Consider the following 24,101-nt stretch of genomic DNA (forward strand, 5'->3'; position numbering starts at 1 on the left):
TTTTTCCTGTCAGGTTGGCAAAAATATATATTTTTTGGTATGCCACAGAATTTTAGTAGTTTATGTGTGCAATGAGATGAAAAGGGTTGAAAATCACTGGTTACAAAGTACCAACAACAGAAATCAATCATTCCACAACTTCAAGGGTTTCCCAACTGATGGAGCACATCAAAATTGTCAGGGAAGATTTAAAGGAGAACATAAAAGTTATGGGTGTCCACATTCCATCCCAGGCTTCCTAGATTGCAGCATCTAGGCACAGGATCAGGATGGGTATTTTTAAAAGTATTCAGGTCAAGTTAATATTTCCCCCGTTTGATAAAAAACCACCAAACTTCTCAGTGGCAAGAATAGTGGAAGTGTAGTGGTAAGTTCTTTCATCGGCCCCATTTTGTGGGTTAAGCTTTATACCACTTCTAAGCAGATACAAACCATTTCATGAGAGGAAAACAAAGAAGGGAGGTCCCAATTGGAGGCCAATCTTTCCAGATTCAGTAATACCAGTCACTTGTTTATCCCATTCCTGTCCACGGTCTTAACCTCTAAAGAAAGTGTGGCCAGAGACCAAAGAGGCAGTAGGGAGACAGAAAACCAGGTTTCCTTTAAGGCAGAAAAGGAGCCTTCTGCAAACAGCTAAGGAGCACGTGGAGAAAACTATAAGAAAAGAGGGTTCCAGAGGGGACAGTGAAAGAGTCGAAAATCAGGAGGAAGGAGGAGAAGGAGAGTCAGTAATGGGAAGAGGATTCAAAAAAGACATTTAGTGTCATAGGGATGAAAGCACATTTGAAAGTGACTAGCCCCAAACAGCATAATTTTCAAGGTGGATGTGGTGTCTTAATCTCTGGAGTTGTCACCAAGGCCCTGAGGATGGGCTGGGGCTCCCACTAAAGTTTGGGGTGAAGTGTCACCAGTCTAGAGTCAGGCTTTCTGTCACTTGATTTAGCAAAGGCTCCATGCAGTGAATAGCAGTGTTTGTTTGTCTGCAAGACTCTGAGGAGGTTCTCCAGCCTATAGTTCCTAACTCAAAGGCTTCAGGGCACCCCATATGAAACTGCAGGTGTGGCAGCTCCAGCCTCCCAGCAGCTCCAGTGTCTCAAATTGGGCTGAGCAAATTATGATAGTACAGGTGTAATTTTCACATCGATCAGCTGCCAAGAACAAAGGTCAGATAAGGAACAATCTGACCAGCACATTTTAAGCCATCATTATCTGTCCACATTTTGAAAAGTGAAAATGTCAGAGGAGCACAGTATCAAGACTAGGGGAAATCTGTCAAGCAAGAATGTCCCTGCATCAGGACATGAGATGGTCATATTAACTTGGAAGAGATATGATTTTTTGCTCTTGAATACATTTAGTTAACAATTTCTATCCACTGATCCAGGCTCTCTTCTAGAGAACTACTCCAGCTTTGAGACGGAATTCCTTAGTACTTTGAATTTCTAGGATATTAGGATTTGTAAGGAAACAGTAGACATATCAAATAAAAGAGTAATATGCAAACAGTAGACGTATCAAATAAAAGAATAATATGCAAACAGTAGATGTATATAATGAAAGAGTAATATGCAAATTGACCATCACTCCAACACACAAGATGGCTGCCCCTATGTGGTCAAAGATGGCTGCCCCATGTGGACACAAGATGGCCAGCAGAGGAGGCCAGTTGTGGGTGACCAGGCCTGCAGGGGAGGGTAGTTGGGGGGGACCAGGAGGACAGGGGAAAGAAGTTAGGGGCAATTGGGCCGGCAGGAGAGCAGTTAGGTGTCAATCAGGTTGGTAGGGGAGTGGTTAGGGGGTGATCAAGCTGGCAGGCAGAAGCAGTTAGGGGCAAATCAGGCAGGCAGGCAGGCAGGCAGGCAGGCAAGCAGTTGGGAGCCAGCAGTCCTGGATTATGAGAGGGATGTCCAACTGCCCTCAAGGGGTCCCAGACTGGAGAGGGTATAAGCTGGCCTGAGGGACACATACCTCCATGCACGAATTTCATGCATTGAGCCTCTAGTATATATATAAAAGGCTAATACGCTAAGTGTCCAACTGTCCAACCTGTCGCTATGACACACACTGACCACCAGTGGTCAGATGCTCAATGCAGGAGTTGCCAAGCTGCAGTGACTTGACAGCAGCGGTTCTCAGGTGATGCACCCTGAAACCAGAGAGAAGGGAGCCCAGTTCCTCGCAGGGCCGCGTGTTCAGCCATGGGTTATGTTGTTGCTGGGGCACTGTTGGCCCCAAATGTGGTTTACTGCACACCCGATATGACAGAAACTTTGCAGAGTACCCTCTCACACTCTGGAACCCCTCGGGAGATGTTGGAGAGCCAATTTTGGCCAGATCCCCCAAACGCTGAGGGACCCCACCAGTTGGAGAGACCCCACCCACTCCGCAGACACTGGGGAGGGACCATGGAAGGTTGGCTCCAGGGCATGTCCAGCCTTCTTGCCCAGTCCCATCCCACCAGGCACCTTCTAATTAATTTCCTTTCAACGTGCACAAATTATGCACCAGGTCACTAGTGTTATAATGAAGCATGATCTGTGGAAATCTTGTAACAGAATGGCCATTTTGAACATGAAAGTATTTCAATGCATGTGTAAAAGTATATAAGATATTATCTCTCAAGTGATTTAGAGTAGGCAGGCTTTGATTACATTGGTAAGCCCAAGGAGAGTTTTCCGCTCCAGCTGAGGGTGTGTATTCTTCTTTAAATGTGCTTGCTATAGCCTCTATTAAAAAATAGAAGCTCCTTGAGGTTTGAGGCTGTGTTTATTCCTGAAATTGTATTCCTGGTGGGCAGGATTATGGACCCAGTGGACTAGATGCACACTCAAATTCTGTCAACAGGTGGCAGCATTAATAATGTTTCCTTTTAGAAAGAACTGCAACCAAGTCTGGTACGGTTTTAGTTTTACTAAAAGTAATTCTCAAAAGATGTGCTTTCTAAATGACTAGCATATTCCAGCTTCCTTAGACAACCTATTCTAAGTGCATATAGTCTAGTAATTGTTGAGGACACACAAAAAAATCAATAGGCTCCGTAAAACAGAGATCACATTTTAAACACAGAAAGCTTGTTTCCCTTCCCATTAACTACACATGACACTGTTCCATCGCTTGCTTTCTCACCAGGAGTGTGAAAAACTGACCTCATGGTTCCGTACTAGGCTAGGCAATCCCTCGTCTCACAGCCCAGACTAGAAAAGCTGCTCTGTCCTGATTAATCAAACAGCCAATCCGCATTGAAAGCTAACATTGTATGCAGTTAACCTTCTCCCCAAATCTGGCATGCTCTATCAGGAATTATGGTTCCTACAGTAGGTTGCATTTTTAGATACCACCACCATCACCATCACCCCAAAAAAAGATTCACTAAGTGCAGGGAGATGTCACTGCATTCCTGACTGGCGTTGCGTTCCCAGAAGTGCTGGCCAGTGCTCCCCTCAGCCCCATACCAAGCACCAGAGGAGGGCAGCTGGTGCCACAGCAACAAGCTGTCGCGATGGAAGGAAACAGAGAACCAGGACGCTTCTGTTTTTCTAATTTGGAGTGCATTCACTCCAGAGGAAGGGCGCCGAGCCAGAGTCCACTGCCACATTCCCTCCACTCGATGAAAACAAAATTCTGAAGGGCAGCATCCGCCTAAGACTGGCAGCTTGTGAAAAGGCCACGCAACATCAGGCCCCCTTCCTACCTCCGTTAAGAACAAAGTCTTACCATTGATGGACCTAGAGGGTGTTAGGCTACGTGAAATAAGTTAGCCGGAGCAAGGCAGACACCGTTATGATTTCACAGAGATGAGGAATCCAAAGGACAAAAGAAATGAACAAATAAAACAGAAACAGATTCATAGATACAAAGAACAGACTGATGGTTGCTAGAGAGGAGGAGGTTTGGGGAACATGGTGAAAAGGGTGAAGGGATTGAGAAGTACAGATTGGTAGTTGTAAGATAGTCATGGGGATGTAAAGTATAGCCTAGGAAATATAGTCACTACTACTGTAATAACTATGTATGGTCCCAAGGGGGTACTAGAAATATCAGGGGAACATTTCGTGCAGTTTATGATTGTCTAACCGCTATGTTATACACCTAAAACTAATTTAAAAAAATACTAATTGTAAACTGTAATTGAAAAAATAAAGATCTGGGGCCAACAAGGAAGAGACCACCTATCTCTTCCCAGTTCGCTGGGAAAGCAAGAACCAAATTGCAAAGGCAACCCATGGTTCATCCCAATTAATAACCGAGTGATTAGCTGAAGTTGAAAGCAGGCAGTTCAGTTATTCTTCCACAGTCTTCCGTTGGGTTAGGGAAGGCTGCTTTCAACCCGAAGCCTCGATAGCAAGTTAAAAGTAATCCACAATTGGCCAGACCAGTGTGGCCCATTCCTGACCAGGGCCTATGCCTGGGTCATGCAGTGAGCAGCCAATGGATGTTGATGATTTTCTCTCACTGATGTTTCTCACTCTCCTTCTTCCTTCCTCTCTGTCTAAACTCAATAAAACATACATATTTTTTAAAAGTAATCCCCATCAAAACCTGTGTTATGAGGACCTTGTCTCTCATTTTATAATTACTTTATCTTTATCTAAGACATCCATATTCCACTTCATCCAGTTTTTATTGACAGGCGGAAGGGAAAAAAATAAGAAGCAGCTGTGCTCCAGATGTTGGCAAACAGAGCTCAGGCTATACCATATCACTTTGTGAGTTCCACATTTCCATTGCACGGAGAGCCCTGGGACCCACTTCCGACCCACTGAAACCCCCCTGAGACACTGGTTGACTCCTCTATTACTAGACTCTGAGTAATAAATGGGTCCTGCTCCAAAGGAGCTTGTAGGTTATGATAAATAATTTTAAAACCTAGATATGCTATTACCACTACTTACTGACTCACTGATAAAGACAAGATAAATATTCCAGAAAATTTGTTTTTAAACCAAATGTCTGCCTTTTCAAACAGGCTTCGTAAAATAAATAACGAATTCCTATGAGTTAGACATTCCGGGGAAATTTCTAAATGGCATTGAGATCCTCTGACATCAGCATGGTTCTTCCTGTTTAAGGACGTAGGTGAACACTAGCTTATAACCTTTGCTTCTAAAGGCAGTATACGAAAACCATTTAACCCTTCTCCCAGTGAGGGAGAGGCGCACTGCATTAAGGAAGGATCTGTTGTCTGCAAATTCCTTCCTTAACGGCTCTTCTGTTGAAGAATTCTGCTTGCTGGTTCTTCAAACATAAGTTTTTATAAACAATGAGGGAAAGACTGGCCCCATAATATCTAAGTTAACATAATAGGAATTTTAAATAATTTCACCATAGGCCTATATTTTTGCTCCAAGGAAAACACAGAGGCTGAGGACACACTGCATAGGTTCAGTGACAGGCTGCAGGTGTGACTTCTCTATCATCAGACACATATTTATCAGCCTTTCTATGTATCAAACACAGTTGTAGCCTTAGCCAGTTTGGCTCAGTGGATAGAGTATCAGCCTGCAGCCTGAAGAGTCCCGGGTTTGATTCTGGTCAAGGGCATGTGCAAGGCTGTGGGCTCAATCCCAGTAGGGGGCATGCGGGAGGCAGCTGATCAATGATTCTCTCTCATCATTGATGTTTCTCTTTCTCTCTCCCTCTCCCTTCCTCTCTGAAATCAATAAAAGAAAGTATTTATATAAAAAATAAAAAGTAAACACTGTTGTAGGTACTGGCAAGATGGCCATGCCAAAACAGACATAATCTGCTTTCTGAGGCCTTCCTTGGGGATGAGGGTATAAGGAAGGTGGCCAACACCAAATAGACATATAAATGTGTAAAGTCACATGATGGTAAGGTAAGAATAGAGGCAGCATGGAAAGACAGGATGGTACAGGAAGGACTCTCAGAGCTGACTATATTTGAATAGAGATCTGAACACAGCAATCCATGCAGATATCTGCACTCAGAGCACTACAGGCAGAGGGCAGAGGACCTGCAAAGGCTCTGCAGCTTGAGCATGCATGGCATAAACAGGTAGGAAAATTACGAAGTAGCCATAGAATATGAACAAAGCTTTGCTCAACCCTAGCCTCATGTAAAAGATCTGAACATGGTTGAAGGCAGAAGGAAACACAGAACAAAAATTTAAACAAAATATAATAAAAACAAAGAATATTCAAAGATATCCAATATGGATAAAAAAAAATTATAGAATACAGGAGAACTTCCCTAAAGGGAACAACGAGCTGAATTGCAGATCAAAAGGACACACTGTGTAAAGGGGGGACGGAGGAGGGAACACTAGGCATTCTGTAAGAAGAAACAATTCTTCAGGAAGTCTGTATAGAAAAAAATACGCTATTCAAAATGGGTGGAGGCGAGGGTTAGACTGGCCCAAGGCTTCTACAGAGCAATAATTCAGGCCAGGAGCAGATGAAACAATGGCTACTAAGTTCTGAAGGACACGGGACTGCTGAACAACAAAAAGACGTTTTCAAACATGCAAGCTCGTGACCATAGCCCCTCATAAGCAAGGAGGGAAGGAAAAAGAAAAGGAAGGAAAAACTGTCTTTAAAAATCCTGTCAATTAAGTAACGAAATGTTTGGTCAAATAGAAGTGCAGCTTCATTCACATACAATTCCACACAATTCATTAATTTAAAGTGCACAATGCAATGATTTCTAGTAATCACAGGTATATCACCAAGATATCACCAGATATCATCAAAACAAAATGAACAGAGAAATGGTGTGAGGTGGGGGAGGGCTTGAAAGGGGGCGAAGAACACAACAGAACATTCATTTAAATTTTTTAATGTAAGACCAAATAATGGGGAATTAAAAATACAGAAGAATAAATATTAATAACAAAGCCAACAAAAGTTGGAAGAGTAGGTAGAAGGAGGTATATTAAGTACATGAGGTTACTACTGTAAAGAGACAGTATCTCCTGTCTAAATTTGAAAATAAAAAATAAAAAATATATTTCTATCTCCTTACATTGATAATAATTATAACACATTCACATATCTACCATTTGACCACCTACTACATTCCAGACTTGCAGCTGCTTATGCAGCATTTGCTCCCCCTGGACTATGAGGTCAGGACAAGTGCTTTTCTCTCCTCAGATGGACCAGTGCCAAGCACATCAGGACACACAAAATGTGCACTCAATTCACTTTTGATCTCAGAACCAAGTTTTTCAAGGGTATGCTCAAATATCTGGACACACATGTTTTCCATATGTCCCTTAATGCTTAGATAGTCATTCTCTCTGGAAAAAAAAACAGACCAAATAAACAGTTAGGATTGTCTACTATACAGTAATGGACATGGGATTAGGGTCTCAGGAGGGAATCCAACCAAATGAAGAAAAGACCTTGCTTTTCATTTAGATACTCTTGACCTCATATTGACAAAATTGGTAAAATCCAAGTTCATATAGTTTGTGTTTAAATCAAAGAAATAAAAGATGACCCTTACTGCCTAGGGTAGCTCAAAGATTGAGCCACTACTAGATTCTAATTCCAAGAGGGCCGGGTCCTGCCCATCCTTTTGCTGCACTGTGATGTCTGGGCGCTTAGACTAATTATACACACATCCACTTGGTCATTTCATCAAGAACACTATGTCTTGCCGAAACCGGTTTGGCTCAGTGGATAGAGCGTCAGCCTGCGGACCAATAGGTCCCAGGTTCAGTTCTGGTCAGGGGCATGTACATAGAGAGCTCTCTATTTCTCTCCTTTCCTCTCTGTTAAAAATCAATAAAATTTATATATATTTTTAAAAGAATACTATGTCTTTTTTGAAAAAATATTGCCATTAATCTCTCAGAATAGATGCCATCTGTGGCATGATTGGCTGCATACATCATCAGGAGCTCCTGGTGAATCTACTCTACCTCTAGTGTCACTCCAATCATTTTCCCTCTTTTTTTTTCTTCACTGACACCATCCCACTGCAAAGTCAGACGTAGCTATATTTGAGTCACTTTAGCAATAACCAGAATGTAACAGGTATTTCATCTTTTTAGGTGTATATAAAAAATGTTTGATGAACGAATAGAACTACAATGAGGGGTGAGTCATGAGTGTGGCAGAAGGACAAGCCTAGTGAGGAATCAACGATTCTGATTGTTCAATCTCTGCTTGGCAGAGACATAACTGCCACAGTAGCCTAGCAGAGGCCCATCCATTCTCCAGGAACCATTCCAATTTCTTCCCATCTTCCATTCAGCATTCAGAGTATCAGAATATACATAATTGCCTTAACAATACCTTGGATACAAAGATTGTGTGTGTGTGGGGTTGGGGGGTAGTGTGGAAGTAGAAGAGGGTATAGGGAGGATAAATGGTGATGGGGGAAAAGGATACAAAAGTTATCTGATAATATTATTTTTCAGGACTACACATTTGAAGGAAAATGAGTAACATAATGTATTACCCTCATACACATGTGTGCAGGCACACAAATACACACAAAGTGAGGGTGAGAGAGAGAAAGCCTGATGCTTTCTGCTGTTATTGTTGTTCAGTGACCTTCCAAGTAAACCTATCATAGACCCTACATTCACAAAGGCAACAGAAAAAACAATTGCCCTTGGCATTTCTTCAAAGATGTGATTCAGGAGTTATGTGATTATCGGCTTTTTTTCTGAAGGCATATGTTGCCCAGTGGGATCTGACACTCTTCAGAGTATCTGATTCAGAAAGAAAAATATGGAGGGGATAAGGTCAGAGCAGTTATGTAAAGCACAGTAAAACTCGTTTCCAAAGCCAGAACAAAATACTCCAGGTCCAGCATCTGTAGTCTGGTCTCCCAGTGCCGGCCTTTATTTAGACACCTAAGATTCGGAGTGAGTATGTACCCGAAAATAGTTCAGGTATGAGGTCATCTAACCTCAGGGAAAACAAATATACACAAAACACTGCACACATTCAAGCAGCTCAGACGTCTGTTTTAGAAAAAAAAAAAAAAAGAAAAAAAAATCCCAGAATTCCTACTGAAAGCACCAGAAAGCAAAACTGCTCAGCAGAAAAGAACATATGGAACATGCAACCATGGATGAATGAGGACTCTCACTCTAAAGGTATCTTTTTCTCCACTGAAAAGGCTTTAAGTTATATTCCACTTATAATTCCTAACTTTAAGTCTGCTTTCTGTGACACCAAACTTTGACAATAAATCCTATCTAATAAAAGAGTAATATGCAAATTGACTGTCACTCCAGGACACAAGATGGCCACCTCCCATGTGGACACAAGATGACTGGCAAAGGAGGATAGTTGGGGGGGGGGGGGGGGGCAAGCCTGCAGGGGAGAGCAGTTGGGGACAATCAGGCTTGCAAGGGAGGGCAGTTGGGGGTGACCAGGGGTGGGGGGTTGATGTCCCTCAGCCTAGTCTGCACTCTCTTCAATCTGGGACCCCTTGAGGGATGTCCAACCATCTGTCAATCCAGGACTGCTGCTCCCAACCACTTGCCTGCCTCTGCCTGATTGTCCCTGACCACTTCTGCCTGCCAGCCTGATCACCCCCTAACTGCTCAGCAGCCAGCCTGATTGCCCCTAACTGCCCTCCCCTGCTGGCCTGGTCATCCCTTATTGCCCTCCCCTGAAGGCCTACATCCCTCCCCCATTTATCCCACCCTGAAAGCCTGGTTTTCCACAACTGCCCTCCTCTGCTGGCCTGGTCAACCCTAACTTCCCTCCCTGCTGGCCTGATCACCCACAACTACCCTCCCTTGCAGACCTGGTCTCCGCCAACTGCTCTCCTCTTCCCCTGCCCCGCCCCCCCCTCCCCCCCCCGCCGCCGCCAACTGCATTCCCCTGCAGACCTGGGTCCCCCCAAACTGTCATCCCCTGCAGGCCTAGTCATTCCAAACTACCCTCCCCTGCAGGCCTTCCCCTTCCCCCAACTGCCCTACCCTGCTGGCCTGGTCTTCCTTAACTGCCCTCCCTGCTGGCCTGATTGTCCACAACTGCCCTTCTTTGCAGGGAAAACAAATACACACAAACACTGTACACGAATTTCATGCATCAAGCCTCTAGTTTAAAATATTTGGTCACTGCACCTAAAATCATCTGGCAGGCAATTCTGGAACATCTTGCTACCTGAAGATCAATTAGGACTACTGTTTAAATGCACAGGATGACATTCAAATTTAGAAATGAAAAGTGCCTAATACCACAAACCTCCCTACTGGCCCCTCTTATTGCCAGCCCTCTTTTGAAAAGTAAGGAATTTGTATTTGTTTTAAAGAGCTGGTTATTATTCCCTCGTTTCTATTTCACCTTAAGATCACCCATTAAGCAGGAAATACCTTTTCTATGAAGCTAAAAAAACACTTGGTCTTATAACAAATTTAGAAATCTTGGGCATTACATTCCTCTGGTAGAATATTTTTCTTAAAAATTAAAGAAAACCATTGTTTAAATACTGCTCTCACACTTTTAACTTCCAGGGAAATTTTAGGGGAAAACCCACACATACATACACATATTAATGCATAAAAAGAATGTTTCTTTCCCAACTGGGAAGTACTCTGTGAAGGCGAGGCAGTGCTGAACTTTTTTTAGCAAGGACACAGCTGACCAAACCACAGAGCATTCACCAACCCCATCATCCAACCAACCCCCTTGCTGTTCCCCTGGCTTGCATCCACTGGACTCATTTCCACCCACCATTTGCAGGATGCCTCTGTACAGCCATATGGACCAAGATGATGAGTCATCTATCATCCAGAATTTTTTGCTTGACCTTTCCACACCCAGTCACCTTCTGCACATTCGACAGGCACATCTCGGGAGAGCATGTGCCCTGCACCCGGAGTTTAAGGCTGAACACAAGAGCTTGGCATTCCTGACACTCCTCACTTTGCCAAATGGATTTATTCCAGAGCTTTACAGAAAAATCACGACTGAAGAAGTGACCAGATGGGGTGTTCAAGGAGAAACATACAAACGAAGTCAGTTAGGAGACTGACGTACTTGATGAAAAACAGACCTAGGATGTAAAAGAACTTCAGTTTTTCACCCTGAGAGGAAGTCATGGCAAAAGCAAAGCACTGAAAAGACATATAAAACACTCCATAGCTGAACTGACTTTTTGACTTCACATAGCTAAACGTTTTTAAATCTACATTTGAACCTAACACTTCATAAAGTCACCATGAAATATCAGGAATAAATAATAACAGCAGAATCTCAAACTTATATAGCACTTATTCTACGCAAACATTCCTCTAAGCACTTGGCATATATTCACTCATTTGATCCTTATAAACCCTTTTCTAATCCGCTTGCCATGCAGAATAGGATGCGGAGAAGGCCAGGTATCTTGCCAGAGGTCACACACACTGCCAGTAAGTGAAAGAGCCGAGATTTGGAATGAGCAGCCTGGTATGACCTGGGATTAATTATTATTACACTGACCACCTTCCCAAAAACCTGTAACACAGATGATACCCTTTTAAAACAGATTTTTTTTTTAAGTTTACTAAAAAAGTTCGCTTTATAAGTTGAGAAGCCTTACATTAAAGAATTTTAAACTTGGGAAATTACTGTTAGATGGTGGTGGAGCCAAAGTTTATGAGTCATGGCAAATACCTACCCAAGAAGTATTGGAGGGCTAACTCTTGTGAGTTAAATGCATAGTGTCTGGAGAAGTTAACCTGGCTGAAGAAGTGATGGTAGCCAAGAAACTCAAAAGGCTTGGACGACAATAAAAGAAAACCTGGGGTTGTGGTATCTAACATCAGTCACAATGCTGTCAATTCTTCCTGCTCAAACTCTTCTCCCAGATGATGTCTCCTTTCCATCACATTGCTATTGTTTAAATGCAGACCTTCAACATCCCTTGGTCCAACTATTCTACCAATCTCTTCTTTGGCTTCTAGTCACCACCGCCTGCCTCCCTGCCCAAGCACCTTACACCTTCTCTGCTGCTAAGCAAAGAGTCTCTCTGAGACACAAATCTAATGTCATATGTGCGGGAGAGCAGCTGATCAGTGATTCTCATCATTGATGTTTCTATCTCTCCCTTCCCTTCTGAAATCAAAAAAATATATAAAAATAAAAATAAGAATGCTCCACAGAACAAATCCTATTGGGTGTTGGGAATGAGGCAGGAGATTCTAGGGTCAAGTAAAATTTAAAAATACCTCATGATGTCTCCTTCCGTGAAGCATTAAATCACATGATCATATCAAAAGTTTGGCCCTAGCCAGTTTGACATAGTGGATAGAGCGTCGGCCTGCAGACTGAAGAGTTTGATTCTGGCCAAGGGCACATTCCTGTGTTGTGGGCTTGATCCCCAGTGTGGGGCATGCAGGAGGTAGCCCATCAATGATTCTCTCTCATCATTGATGTTTCTATCTCTCTTCCTCTCTAAAATCAATAAAAATACATTATATATATATAAAAAAAAGTTTGGCAAGCCTGCAGACTGAAGGGTCCCATGTTAGATTCCAATCAAGGGCTGGCTCCTCCCCTGCCCGGGGCCCTGGTCGTGGCACATGCAGGAGGCAACCAATCGATGGTTTTCTCTCACATCACTATTTCTCTCTGTCTTTCCCTTTCTTCCACTTTCTCTAAAAATCAATGGAAAAATATCCTCCGGTGAAGATAAAAAAGAAAGTAAGTTTGGCAAAATCCTGAAGTAAAGGAAATTGGTTAACTTTGACACTACTAGCAATTCTGGGCAGGTAATGGAACCCTACAAGTGTTCAGAATAATTCTCGACACACAGTGTTAGCAATCAATATTTAAACTGACATTTTCTAAATATATTTGAACACAAAGTCTGTTTTCTGATCTAGCCATTAAAAGCACTGCATGCTATATACACTGAGAAACAATGTCATAGAATAAATACTCCACCATATCAGTCATTTTAGAGGTTTGTGGCTCTAGACTTTAACTGAAAAATACAGGCCACCTAATAGCTTGAATGTGGGACATTTCCTCTGGTTTCTCTGTAGCTGGCAAACAAGGTTTCAACTGTCAGCTTCCCGAGGTTTCAGTTTCACCAAATTAAGACAGAAATGTGTGCACTGTGTGAACTAGACAAAAGCAGCCCTGCAGTGGAAAGAGGTTTGTTTGAGCTAAATTTCACAATCCATTTTTTTGTTCATAGAAAGCAGTATGTTCATCAGCAAACTTAAAGGAGAAGATTCTGAATTCCAGCTTGTTCAAGTATAAAACTGTGCAGTGTTTTGTGTGTGAGCATCTGTATGTATTTTCTTAGGTGAAATATCATAGTTGTCATCAAGGGATCTATAATGCCTAAAAAGGTTAGGAACCACTCAGTTTTCAGATCAGGTCCATGTATTATTTAAATACAGATTAAAAATCAAACAGTACCAGGGTGTATGGATACATGGTGAAAAGTAAGTCTCCCAATCCTAATACTTGCCCAGAGTCAACCACTGTTACCAGTGTTTAATACTTCAAAGATAGTTTATGCATGTGTTTCTAAGTATATACAGTAATATTATGCCATCCCTCTATTTTTGCATAAATGATATGCAATGTACACTATACTACAACTAGCTTTGTTCACTTGGCAGTTTATGTTGAGATCTATTCATATTATAACATAGGTACATACCAAATATGAGACATTCCTATGATAGATACTTAGATAGTTACCAATGTCTTGCTTTATAAATAATGCTGAAAATAAACATCCTTGAAGCTATATCTTTAGGCAAGAAATCTAGCAAAGAACTACTGAAACAAAAAATATGAAGTCTGTTAAACCGTCCTCCAAAGGTTGTGCATTGTATACTCAACACTTATTTCCCACATACTCAATACAAGATTTTCAAATTTTCTATCTCTGTTAATCTGACAGGTGAAAAATGGTAACTCCTGGCTTAAATTTTTATGGCCTACCATATTTTCCGGCGTATAAGATGACCCCCTAATTTTACAGTTAAAACATACGTTTAGGCCTATATTCGCTGTATAAGACTATCCCCCACTTCAAAGAAAAGGCTTACTTTGCCGTCAAGATCTGCAGGTAATTTTTGTGTAATTTTGGTCTTTTGCCCCCGATTTTCGGTTGACTTTTTTTCGTTTCAAAAGTCGTCTTATACGCCGGAAAATAAATTATGAATGAAAGAACCTCTGGTTTCAGACATACTTATAACAACTTCGTCATGGAAAGAAGAGGCATCATCAAACTGGAACAATAACGGAATTCTATTAGGAACAAGCTATTCCCAGAAATCCAGCTTACCCATGAGTCCCACTCACCGTCTAGCAGCCAGTGCTGATCCTGTCGGTTCTCCAGCTCCGACAGCATCATGCGTGTGATCACGTGGTCTGGAACCAAACGGCCTTTCTCTATGTACTGCTTTGCCACATCACCAACTTCTGTTAAAAAGACCGGAGAAAAAAGATTCTCAGAAAAGGCTTTAAAATAAAAATAAAAACCTTACAAATTATTTTTGGACAGTTTTGCCTTCTCTCCCATTCCTCCTGGTTCATGTGGGGGCAGGGGGAGGTTTTAGAGTAAAGTTTTAAATATTGCTTCGGTGATGGAGGCACTGCCTCCCAAAGAATTACAAAAGCAGCTCTTGAAGAAATAAACATAAAAGAATATAAATTAGACATAACGTGAAAACAAGAGTAGGAAACAAAGTTGGAGTCTGGAAAGAGGGTGGTACACAAAAGGCCAGGGAGGAATTCTGGCAACTCCCTGAAGGTGAGCCAGAAACAGGATACTGAGCCTCCCAACAAGTTATGGTAACAAGGAAAAATGACCAACTACACGACATAGTATACAGAAGACTGAAGGAAGCTGCGAAGCACAACCATTCCTTAGAGACCAAAGGAAAAACATTTCCACTGTTCTTCCAGAAAGAATGCTGGATAGTATACACAACAGGTCTATATCTTTTCTGGAGCCTCAGTATAAGCAAATAGCACCTTGCTGACATAATTGTAAAAAAGGCTAAGTCAGTGTTATCAGTGGAATGCCAAGTTCATAAAAGAATGAGATTTTAAAGATTATTTTCAGGGGAAAAAATGCTTTTAACTTAATTTAAAATAACAATTCCTTACTTGTAGAAGTTGTGAGTTGGCTTCAGCAGAATAAATGATCAGTTTAAATTGGTTAAATTTCTAGGCACTGAGTTTTTATTTAACCAAGATGAAGTCATCTGAATCAATAAATGACAAATGTTGGGAGGATGTGGAGAAAAAGAAAGCCTGGCACACTGCTGGTGGGAATGCAGATTGGTACAGCCATTGTTTTTCTCCTCAAAAAACTAAAAATGGAACTCCCATTTGATCCAGTAATATCACTTCTAGGAATATATCCCAAGAAGCTAGAAACATCAATCTGAAAGGATATATGCACCCTATGTTCATAGCAGCACAATTGATTAAGGTATTACAGACCAAATCTTAGTTTGGTCTGACCATAGCTAAGATTTGGAAACAGCCTAAGTGCCCATCAGCAGATGAGTGGATTAAAAAACTGTGGTACATCTACACAATGGAATACTACGTTGCACTAAAAAAGAAGGAATTCCTATCATTTGCAACAACATGGATGGAACTGGAAAGCGTTATGCTAAGTGAAATAAGCCAGTCAAAGAAAGATAAAAAATATCACATGATCTCACTCATTTATAGAATATAATGAACTACATAAACTGATGAACAAAAACAGTTCCAGAGACAGAGAAACATCGATCAGACCATCAAACCTCAGAGGGAAGGTAGGGAGGGTGAGGGTAAGGGGGAGAGATCAACCAAAGGACTTATATGCATGCATATAAGCCAAACCAAAGGACACAGACAACAGCGGGGGCGAGGGGGGGGGGCTGTTGGGGGGATAATGGGGATATAAGGACACTTATGTAACACCTTAATCAATAAAGAAATTTTTAAAAAATGAAGTCATCTGCTCTCTAGGGAACTGTTAGTGAACCATGAGCCAATGAAGTTTATAGAAACATAAAGCAGCATCATATTACTGGGTGGGGGTGGGGGGAAATCAAGAATCATTTCCCCCCCACCTTCACCTTGAATTTAAGGTAGAGCCTTTCCTTCTAAAGGCTGACTCTATGCCTAACTCCAACTTACACACTGAAACATGAGCTGTGAAGAGCTCCATATCACTCCACTCCTCCTGGACCAAAGCAGCCCAGTTAGGCCCCAGGAGATGCGTATTCAATAACTCCCTGAAGAAGCAGAACACAAAAGACAAGCACATTCTTGAATGTGGCTGAACATGAGTGGGAAAATATTGATTGATTGCATACTACGTAACAGGTAATATTCTAGAGAGGTGACAATAAAGAAAAGTACTGATATTTAAGCAGTATTAATTTCCTTAAGAGCAATACTAGCGATCATTAATATATACTATGCGCCTTTAAGTATCATATGTGGCATTTCATTTCATCCTCATATAAGGTAACAGTCATTTTTTATGACAGCTTTTTGAGACATAACATACACCACAACATTGACCATTTTATAATGTATAGCTCAGTGGTTTTTAATACATTCTTAGTGTTGTGCAATCATCACCACTACCTAATTCCAGAACATTTTTATCAACCCATTAGCAGTCACTCCCCATCTCCTCCTCCTCCTGATAGCATGTGGCAACTACTAACCTGCATTCTGTCTTTAAAGATTGGCCTATCCTGCACATCTCATATAAACAGAATCACACAACATGTGGCACTCTGTGTCTGGTTTCTTTCACTTAGCAGAATGATTTCAAGGTTCACTCATGGTGTAGCATGTATCAGTACTTTATTCATCTTTATGGCCAAATACTGTATTCCATTGTACTGATAGAACATATTTTGTTTAGCTATTTGTTCATTGAGGAACATTTGGGTTGTTTGTTTCCACTTCAGGGCTATGATGAATAATGCGGCAGTGAACATTCATGCACAAGTCTTGGTCTGAACATATGCTTTCAGTTCTCTTAAGTAATACTTGTAGGGCAGTGGTTGGCAAACCACAGTTCGCGAGCCACATGAAGCTCTTTGGCCCCTTGAGTGTTCTAATGCCACTTCTTCACTATAGACTCGCCCAGGCAGAAAACAGACTTCTGTGCATGGGCCATGAAGTTTCAATCACACTCTACGTGAGCACCCTCACGTGGCATTTTGTGGAAGAGCCACACTCAAGGGGCCAAAGAGTCACATGTGGCTCCCGAGCTGCGGTTTGCCGATCACTGCTGTAGGGTATGTATGTTCTGTATCTGAAAAAAAATCACTTTCATAGTAGGCTTGGAATATCTGACAAGTTTGGTGCTGTCCTACTCTGCAATGGTCAAGCCAACCAGCCACAGAGCCCTATTCTTAGTCACATCCAACAAACCTTAAGGTAGATATAAACAAGTACACATCTTCCAAGGTGAGAGACCAAGATGTGAAATGGCACCAGACATCCCAAGAGGAAAGAGTAGATAGCAGGTTCTTTGGAAAAGAGAAGACCCAGAGAAGGAGATAACACTTTACCCATGACCCGATACTTGATACATGGGAAGGGCATTGTTTTATTCAAAGCCTAGGATTTAGAATTAGGACTAGTAGTGGGAATTACAAGTGGTTCAATAAAGTTGCCTAAGGAAATGTCTGAATGGAGACTCAAACACCACCTAGGAAGGGATACTGTAGAGGGGTTCTGACAACTGGGCTCGGATTGGGCAACATGGTTTTCCAACTATTTTGGGCATCCTTGGCTCTCTCGGACAGAATAGGCATGTCCTCAATCTGATTCCAAAATCAAACTTCCACCACATCTCTCAATCCCCGCCACGCAAACCTGCAAAGGTCAACAGCCAGAGCAAAATGGATTTAATAGATCTACATCTAAATGAAGACCTTGCTCAACAGCAAACAGTAATACAACGATGGTCAGAAGATAAAGGCCCATTCCGGGAAACATGACCTTCACCTCCCAGGTCAGTTTGCTGGGAAGAAAAGCAATATTTTAAAATGCTAATGCTAGCACATTTGGATACAACACATGGCTGCTCCAATTTTTCAAGTAAAATTCTAAAGAAAGTCTGCAGACAAGCACACATTGTCTTTTTTGTTCTGATCACCTATAAATTAAGGGAAAACTGGACAGAACTGGACAAGTGTACACAAAGCAGCAAATTCCCCAAGATGACTAGCCAGATCACCAGAAACAGATAACAACTCAATGTCCTTTTATTTTCTAAGTATTTTTATTTATTTCAGAGGAAGGGAGAGAGAGACAGAAACATCATTGATGAAAGAGAATCACTGAATCACTGATTGGCTCCTCCCGTAAGCCCCACACTGGAGATCGAACCCGCAACCTGGGCATGTGCCCTGTCGACGCTCAACCACTGAGCCACGGCAGCTGGGCTCAATGTCCTTTTAATTGTCCATGCCAGAAAACACTGAGAATAAAAGAACCCTGTAAAAACAGCCTGATTTCTTCAGAAAGCTGCCTAGAACCAGGAGAAATCACTGCCACTCCCAGTGTCAGCCCTTCTTCAAAAGGTCATTGAAAATGCCAAAGCACACACACACACCATCTGAGGAGTGGTCAAAATGAACTATCGCTTTGTGATTCTGCCAGCTACAAGTTCTTTATCCCCCCACTCTTAAGAATATTTTGACACTGAAGTAGTTACTTTAAAAAGATTAATAAAACAAAGAAAAACTTCATTCTCTAAACTATTTATCCTTGAGATCATTTTGAGGAATGTCTTTGGGTTAAAAATAATAATAAGCTTTTAAAAAAATCTTGGTTTAGAGATTAATACCAAAGACCTTTAGAGGTGAGAATTATGGAAGAAACTCCTAATTTTAGGAGGAGGGAGGCACTTAACTCAATGACTCATTTCCGACGTCCAGTATCCACCCTTCAGTTGGCCTTGCTTAAAAGCATGCTTTCTTTTCCTTCACGACAAAAAGACATGGTCTTTAATCATTCCGTGACACTTGCTATTGGTAGGTATGAAGAACATTCTGAGTCATACTTCCTGGGTTCAAATTCTGACACTGCCATTAAAGGCTTTTTTTTTTTTTTTTTTTACATTAAAGGCTTTTTAAGACTAGTCACATTGTGTGTTCTTGCTTCAGTTTCTTTATCTGTAAATAGGTAATACCGTCACCTACGATTGTTTTAAAAGTTGTATGTGGCTAATATGTGGTAAAGGACTTGGAATAATACCCTTTTGCAAATTTCATTCAAAAATATGGAGATAGTATTTTGCTCTTATGTGGCAGGTGTTATTCTCAGTAGTTTATATACATGAATTCATTTAATCCTAACATCTAGGATTAAATTTTTATTTTCCCATTTCATAAATCAACAGAAGCACAGAGGTTAAATAACTTGCCCAAAGTAATTCAGCTAATAAATGATGGAGCCAGAACTCAAACTCAAGCAGGCTGGTACCAGAGTTCCTTTTCTTTATCTCTGAATGTTTGTGAGCATCTCCTTGAACACAAGCACTTTGAATGGTAGAGTACATGTGTAATTTGTGATTTATAAGAAATATATATGGTCCAAAGTGAGGCCCAGAGCTTCCCAATGCCTTGGAATTTCCTGAGTAGTAAGAGCAATGGGAGCATCTTTCATTATAATATTTGATCTCTTGTCCTTAATTCCTGAAAATGTTCTGGAGCCCTAAAAGTGAAATGGGAAACATGATATGATATGATATGATATGATATGATAGGATAGGATAGTATCTTCAAATAGTATCTCAAATTATTTCCTGTATCCAAGGTCCCACAAATTATTATGTCTTGTTATTCATAATAAGCCCCATTCCCACAATTGGGTCTATAATAATGGGGTGACTATTGGAAAGCACCTAAGGGTGGGCACTGGTTGCCAGAGGAACAACCATGAATAGTGGGGCATACTTTCACTCCTACCCCCTGACTTCCTGGAAGGGGAGAGGGGCTGGAAGTTGACTCAATCATCAGAGGCCAATGAATGAATGAGTAATGCCTATGCAATATGCCTTCATTAAATAAATAAATAAATAAATAAATAAATAAATAAATAAATAATAAAAAATTAAAAAAAAGAGGGGGTTCAGAGAGCTTCTGGCTGGGGAACAACACTTCAACATGCCAAACCCCAAACTCCATGAGGACAAAAGCTCCTTTGTTCAGCACCTTACTCTCTGTATCTCTTCACCTTGCTGCTGATTTGTATCCTTTAATATATTCTGTAATAAACTGATAATCTCGTAGGTGAATGGATTTCCTTAATTCTGTGAGCTGGTCTCGCAGCAAAACCCAAGGCAGAAGTCATGGGAACTTCTGATTTATAGTCAGGTCAGAAGCACAGATGACCAACTGGCCTGACAATCTGAATGAGAGGGTGAACTTACAAGACTGAACCCTTTAACCACGTGGTAGGCAAACTGCAGCTCGAAGAGCCATATGTGGCTCTTTGGCCCTTTGAATGTGGCTCTTCCACAAAATACCACAGCCTGGGTGAGTCTATTTTGAAGAAAGGGAGTTATAAGAAGTTTAAGTTTAAAAAATTTGCCTCTCAAAAGAAATTTCAATCGTTGTACTGTTGATATTAGGCTCTGCTGACTAATGAGTTTGCCGACCACTGCTTTAACCTATGAAATCTGACCCTCACTCCAGACAATGTCAGGATTGAGTTGAAATGTAAGACACCTGGCTGAGCCAAAACCGGTTTGGCTCAGTGGTAGAGCGTTGGTCTGCGGACTGAAAGGTCCCAGGTTCAATTCCGGTCAAGGGCATGTACGTTGGTTGCGGGCACATCCCTGGTGAGGGATGTACAGGAGGCTGCTGGTCCATGTTTCTCTCTCATCGACGTTTCTGGCTCTCTATCTCTCTCCCTTCCTCTCTGTAAAAAATCAATAAAATATATTAATAAAAAAATAAAAAAAATAAAAAAGACATCTGGCTGGTACTGGAGAATTACTTGGTGATATGCAAACTCTCTCCCCCCCTCCCCCCCCCCTGTGCCACCCCCTCTTCCCCCTCCCCCCACCCCAGCCCCCTCTACACACACACCAATGTTGGAAGTTGGGTGCAGAACCTTTTAACCTTCTGGAATAGTGAAGCACCTGTCTAAAGGGACAAGAGTATAGCGAGAAGTGAGTTTCTCTGGCAAAACTTACCTACTCAGTGATAGTATGCCCTGTGGGGAAATACCTTGTCCTGCCCTGTGCAACCACTTTGCTCTCTTAGGCACTATAGCTTCAACTAAATAAATAAATTGACAGCCTGCATTTCTTTGCAGCTACTTCCTACCAAACTCTAAGTACCCTGCAATCCTGTACCTGACCAATTAGTCAACCTCTCCCCAGGGCGCTCTCCCTCACCTAATCCATCCTCCACACAACTTCCAGAGGAACTTTCCCAACTCACAAGTCAGTGCAGGTCACTTCCTCCTCCAACACCAGCAATGCATTCCCTGGCCTACAGGATGGCATGGAAACTCCTTAGGCTAGCATTCAGAATCACTCCCATCTGGCCTGGAAGCACTACTCCACAAGCCTCACCTCCCACCACAGAGTTCCTTTATCCCAGACCCTTTCGCTGCGCCAGGCATAAGCTGAGAAAAGCTGTGCTCCCTTCCCTCAGGCAGAGTACAGTCTCATGGAGGAAAGGCAGGTTGGGAGGGAGACAGTGCTCTGATGTTATGTGCCCAGGACAGGGATACAGAGGTGGACACCTCGATCCATACTCAGACCCAAGGAAAGCTTCCCACCCTAGGGCTAGAATTTGAAGGGTTAGCAAAAGTTGGCTGAACGAGGCACCCCTTCAAGTACTACATGTGCCAATCACCTCAGAGCCATGAATTTTCTACTTCCTTCAGAGTAGTAATCCCTTCTTCTACAGTCTACCAGAACCTGGACTGAAGCTAGTCTATAAATGATCTGCACAGATTAGACAAAAGATGCATCTTTGGGAAGACACCCACTTCCCCAGGCTGACTCGACTGTGTGCCAGGAAACAGCTTGGTGGACAGAACCAAGCTGGACTGCAGGCCCCATACACACCCCTTAGCCAGGTGCCCTGCCACATCTCTGTACAACCTTATGTGGTTGTACCTGTACCTACATCTCACTCTTCTTTGTAAGTGGAGATAGTTTACATATCCTCCATACCAGATTATAATCCCCTTGAGGGCAGAGACTATTTTAAGGATCAATAAGGGCCATTCTACTTGAGATACTATTTGAAGATACTATCATTATCTTTGGGCTCTGTTTTCCTGTACCCAAGGTCCAACAAATTATTAGACGAAACTCTTTTCACTGCATCTCCTGTCGTTTCTTGTATCTACTGTATTGTTCAACAGTCATGACAATCATAGTGGTGACTTTTAAGGCAATAAAAACTTAGAAAAATCGTCCCAACCACACAATGAGGATTATGAGCCTCACTGTTTCCTTTAAATGTTATCTTATGACCTTAATTTTTGCCAGGCAGGCCTTAAACAACTGAGTAAAATAAATGTATTGAATTAAGCAACACTCTGTTATCTGATCAGTCTACATACATGAACAGTTCTCACGATTGCTTCAGCCTATTCAAGCTGGTGCAGAAAGAGCATTTCCACAGGTTGCATTTGGATCCCAAGCCTGACCTCCTAACAAGAAAGATCTGTTCCTACAAGAGACGCTTGCTCCTCCTGGAGCTATCTGACATTTTTAAACGCCCACAAAATGTGTATGAGTCAACTTTTAAAGATGTCTTACCTTACAACTCCAAAATATTCTTTAACAAAAGAAACAGGAAGTTTATCACCCCCAGTGAGGATTTATACTAAACTAGACCACCCAAATCCCATGCTGCCTGTCTTTGACTCTCCTACTGGGTGTCTGGGTGATAAATCACAAGACATTAGGGATTGTAAACTATTTCTAAAGGAGGTAAGAAGGATAGGCTTATAATTTATTTAATACAAAATAATACTATAAAATAAATATAAAAATAGAGATATATGTTAATTAACCCGGACGCTGTAATAGGCCGACCAGACAGGAGGAGGTTGTGCATGCAGCATTAGTGGTCGGGGAGAGGGTGACAGGGGCCTCCACATGCCTGCACTGGAGGAGGTTCTGATCAGCAGCGGCCATGGCTGCTGTGGGGTCCGGGGAGCAAGGCAGGGCCAGACCAGCAACTCGAGGGTGGGCAGCGCCATGTGATTTCAAATCACGCGCTGGGCTCCTGGTAAACTATAAATCAAGACTTGAATCCTATTCATTCTTTGTTCCTTTGCACATCAGACTAAGATCCCCAAGTCAGTGATCATATGTCTCTCGGGAGGAACAGTGACTGCAAACAGAGTACACCTGTCTTCAACACCTTTCTGTTGCTATTAATCTTAGGGGACAATATTTAGCCTATCATACGGAATATTAACCCAAGGAAACTGTAGCTCAAATTATTTGAATCTATGACCTATGTAATTAATCGTTTCCTATGTCAAAAGAAGGTTAATAGAAAAAAAAATTTTTTAACCTAGATTTGAACCCAAATTTATGTAAAGTACAAATGTGTATCTCTTTTCCACTAACTGTAAGATTTAAAAAAATTATGTGATTTTTTTTTATAAAGGTACACTTGACAAAATATTAAATTAGTTTCAGGAATACAACATAATGATTTATTTGTATATTAAATGCAGAATATTCAACACAATAGGTAAAGTTAATATGTGTCATCATACAGTTAAATTATTTTTTTGTGATGAGAACTCTTAAGATCTACTCTTAGCAACTTTTAAATATGCAATACAGTATTATTAACTATAGTCACCATGCTGTATATTACACCTCATGATTTATTTACTTTATAACTGGAAGTTGGTACCTTTTAACCCACTTGACTCATTTTGCCCACCCTCATCATTACGCTCCTCTGGCAACCATCAATCTGTTCTCTGTATTTATGAGCCTGGTATTTTTGTTGTTTTTAACATATATTTTTATTGATTTCAGAGAGAAAGAGAGAAGGAAAGATAGAAATATCAATGATGAGAGAGAATAATTGATCAGCTGCCTCCTGCACGCCTCCTACTGGGGATCGAGTCTGCAACCCTGGCATGTGCCCTTGATCAGAATGGAACTCGGGACCTTTCAGTCCGCAGGCTGAT

At 41.6% G+C, this 24,101-nt stretch overlaps 1 protein-coding gene across 4 annotated transcripts in view; it reads right to left on the reverse strand.

The window, feature by feature from the left end:
* AK4 (adenylate kinase 4) overlaps nucleotides 1–24,101 on the reverse strand; it is a gene marked incomplete at its 3' end in the record, with an annotated part of 64,821 nt that overhangs the window by 16,069 nt on the left and 24,651 nt on the right. For all 4 annotated transcript variants that reach the window (XM_084871388.1, XM_084871387.1, XM_084871385.1 and 1 more), the window contains one exon: nucleotides 14,241–14,360. In XM_084871388.1, the coding sequence (XP_084727514.1) occupies nucleotides 14,241–14,360 (120 nt within the window). The remainder of the gene's footprint in view (nucleotides 1–14,240; nucleotides 14,361–24,101) is intronic.

The sequence above is a fragment of the Pipistrellus hanaki genome, assembly GCF_964339955.1.
Source record: "Pipistrellus hanaki genome assembly, chromosome: 2".
In the NCBI taxonomy this organism is placed as follows: Eukaryota; Metazoa; Chordata; class Mammalia; order Chiroptera; family Vespertilionidae; genus Pipistrellus; species Pipistrellus hanaki.